This window comes from Colossoma macropomum, unplaced genomic scaffold, assembly GCF_904425465.1.
Source record: "Colossoma macropomum unplaced genomic scaffold, Colossoma_macropomum, whole genome shotgun sequence".
Lineage (NCBI taxonomy): Eukaryota > Metazoa > Chordata > Actinopteri > Characiformes > Serrasalmidae > Colossoma > Colossoma macropomum.
In genome coordinates, this window is record NW_023494885.1 from 11121 (window position 1) to 14825 (window position 3705).

The window sequence follows — 3705 nt, forward strand, 5'->3', positions numbered from 1 at the left end:
AGTAGGTGTAAGAGAGAGAACTACATGCACAGAAGAGTAAGACCTACCCTATGTATAATGGATTACAGTACGGTGGCCAAGAAATGCCTGTTTGTTCTGGCTGTGAATGTTCATTTAGTATCAGCAGGTAAGTCTGATCTCAGTCTTACACCAAACGTTGGTCAAATGCTATCTTTGTTTGTGTAACATTCATTCTGATGAACTTTTACAAGAATTTACATTAAATTACAATTAACAATTAAGCATGGTTGACAATGCCTAGTTACATTTTGAAGTGTATAATTCAACAATATTGTTATATACTTAGATCTTAATATTATTAATGTGTTTCATATTCCAAAAAACAGAGTACTTTGTCATACAAATCTAACTTTAATCAATGTATTTAATCTTGTTGTTGTTTGAACAGACTAGTAGGCCTACTACATAAATATGATTTTTTTTTTCACTGTTGGAAAAAAATACAAAATCTTGCGTTATGTAAATGCAAAGGAGTTTCTGTTCAGCAGATGGTGCTGTCTGACACACTGTTTAATTATATAAGCGTTTATTATCATTGAAGAGTGGAGACGGAAACCATGGAAACTATCAGTGCGCAGATTAAGGCATAGTTACTTGTGTTGGCTATACTAACATTTGACTAGTCATTTACTATGTATTCCATTTGTTTCCCATTTGTATAATGAATTAGATTTGTACTTTCTCCACTCAGTCTCACTAAAATCTCCACTAGAATATATGTACCCTGACATATTAATAAAATGCATGAGACTGGGATAAATTATAACATGCTCACTTCATTTAATAAGCATGTTACACCTAGAATAGAGATGTGAATTAGAGTGATGACACTTGCTGAGAGAAATGAGATCATTATTCACCTCAGAAGAAACATCAGCTATCAAAGAAAACTTACATTAAAAGCACAACATACTTTTTGGATATATAAAATGTTTATTCTGATGTCTATAGTTTTGATATCTATGAATTCACCTGAAATTTTACCAATCATAAACTGTATAAGTTTTAGGTTATAAAATTAACATGAACAATCCGTGTGAAATAGCTGCTTCATTAACAATGTTTAGTTGTGTCTGTGATATACCTGCTTATGAATAATTTTTATAATCAAGAATTACACATTATGACACATTATATTTCTGAAAAGTAAATAAACAGTAAACAGTACACAATTTGATATCATAATATAAAAAACAGAGAAAAATCTCCCATCCTTTGAGATTTGTATCAAGTACTTTGAAGATCTAAATTAAAATGTGAGGAGTAAAAAGTATAGCTTTTGTTTCACTTGGAAATGTAATTGAGTAAACGTTCAAATATTCAATTCCAATACTTGAGTAAGGTATAAATCCTCCACAATAATACTGTAATGAAGTAAAAATAATGAAAAAAAAAACAAAAAACAAAAAACACAGTCTTGTCTTAGCACAGCATTTTGATCTGATCATTGATCTGGTTGTTTATCGATTTCAGTGGTATTTGTCATTTTTATAGCAACCCACTCTCTGCAGTACTTCTACACTGCAGTCACACCAGGAATACACTTCCCAGAGTTCTCGGTGGTGGGTCTGGTGGATGGAGAGCAGATTGATTACTATGACAGTAACATCAAGAAGATGATCGCAAGGACAGAGTGGATGAAGAACAGTGAGGGTGAAGATTACTGGAACACAGAGACACAGAAAGCACAGAGAGCTCAGGAGAACTTCAAAGCCAGTGTGGGTACTATAATGAAGCGCTTCAATCAGACTGAAGGTGAGAATAAACACACTCAGAGCTTTAAACACTGAACACCAGCTCTACAGTAACACCTGTACATGTATGAAATGTGTAGGGTGCATTAGCGAAGGGAACATGTAATATGGAGCAGTGGTTTAGTGAATGCTGTGGTGTTCTATGTCATTGTGGTTGTATTTTCTGTATTGTAATCGCTGTTATGCTCGTGTGTGTGTGTGTGTGTGTGTGTCTGCAGGTGTTCATACAGTGCAGAGAATGTACGGCTGTGAAATACATGATGATGGAACCAAGAAGTTCTACAGGCAGGATGGTTATGATGGAGAAGACTTCCTCAGTCTGGATCTGAACACTCTCACCTGGGCTGCACCTAATCCTAAAGCTTTTATTACCAAACTGAAGTGGGAGAAGACAACTATGGCTGGTCATGTAAAGTCCTACCTGGAGAATGAATGTATTGAGTGGTTACAGAAGTATGTGGAATATGGAAGATCTACTGTGGAGAGGAAAGGTACAGTGATCTGATCTGTTACTGTAACTGCTCACTCTCACTCTTTCACCCTCATCACTGAAACTCAGTCATTACTGTAGAGAATGAAAAATCTCATTGTTTGTGTACAGTGCACTATTTTTGGTGCATCATGTTCATAAGCTAATCATTTTTAGTGAAAGTATTTGAATGGATGTTTCTGCATAATGAAGCATTTTTTTCACAACCCCTCCCCCCTCCAGTTCCTCCTAAGGTGGACCTGTTCCAGAAGGACTCTTCTTCTCCAGTGGTGTGTCATGCTACAGGTTTCTTCCCCAAATCAGTGATGATCTCCTGGCAGAAGAATGGAGAGGATCTGCATGAGGACGTGGAGCCCAGAGAGACGCTACTCAACCAGGATAGAACCTTTCAGAAGAGGAGCGTTCTGACTGTCTCAGCTGAGGAGCTGAACAAACACCACTACACCTGCATCATTCAGCACCCTGGCTTGGAGAAGGAGATGGTGCTGCAGGCGTCTGACTGCAGAGTCTTGCGCGGTAGGAGAAATCTGCTTCTATCTGCTTCTAGAGAATATTAATGACTGATTGTTAAGAGAACATGTTAATGAAAGCCAGCTGTTCAGAAATTGGGCATACAGGCACAATCCTTCACAATTACATTACATTCATATATTTGATAGATGCTCTTACCCAGAACTACTAAGATTTTCAATCATGTTACAGAGGCAGGTGAATGTATCATTAGGAGTCTTGTCAAAGGACTCTTATTGGTGTAGTGAAGTATACTTGTCCAGGCAGGGAATCAAACCCTGTTACCCACTACACTACACCAACAATTAGCATAACATCACCACAATTTAAGCCCACAGACTACAAATGACCAGCACATAACAAAGCCTTCTGAAATACTGACAAAAAAAGTCATGTGTTCTGCTCATGTTTAATGAATGAGGGACATTGTGTTTATGATGTGCCTAATGAAGGTCTAAAATGATGTAACACAGGTGATTCAAGCAGACTGCGGTATGGGATGGCTGTCATCATGATGGCTGGTCCGCTCCTCATTCTCATTGGCTGTGTTGGAGTTTTCATTTGGAGGAAGAAGAAGTCTGGTAAGGGAGGTAAGTTTTTTACTGCACAGATGTTTAAAATATATATTTTCACACATACAGACTTTTAAAGATTCCTGACATCATAGTGTTGCATATTTTTAGACTGTATATTAATCTGGTACTGAGATCTGAAGAGGATCTGTGGCCAGTTTAAACTCCCAGCACTAGTTTTCCTTTTGTGGAACTGTCTGCTATGAAGTGTATCATGTATCATTTTTTGTTATCTGTCCTTTACTATTTATTTTCAGACTTCAAACCTGTTTCTGGAAAGCACGAAGCCTGTATATAGTTTAAGAATAGCGATCGGCATAGCAGGAGGAATGGCTTTTATATATCTGTACCATATGGT

General features: G+C 37.1%; 1 protein-coding gene across 1 annotated transcript; it reads left to right on the plus strand.

Annotated features, from left to right (window-relative positions):
• Nucleotides 1–3637, plus strand: LOC118800398 (H-2 class I histocompatibility antigen, Q9 alpha chain-like; the record flags this gene model as incomplete). Its single annotated transcript, XM_036560608.1, has 6 exons — nt 1–127; nt 1516–1776; nt 1994–2266; nt 2488–2781; nt 3249–3365; nt 3605–3637. Coding segments are annotated over exons 1-6 (1081 nt in total), but the record flags the coding sequence as incomplete, so codon positions are not given.
• Nucleotides 3638–3705: the final 68 nt, after the last annotated feature.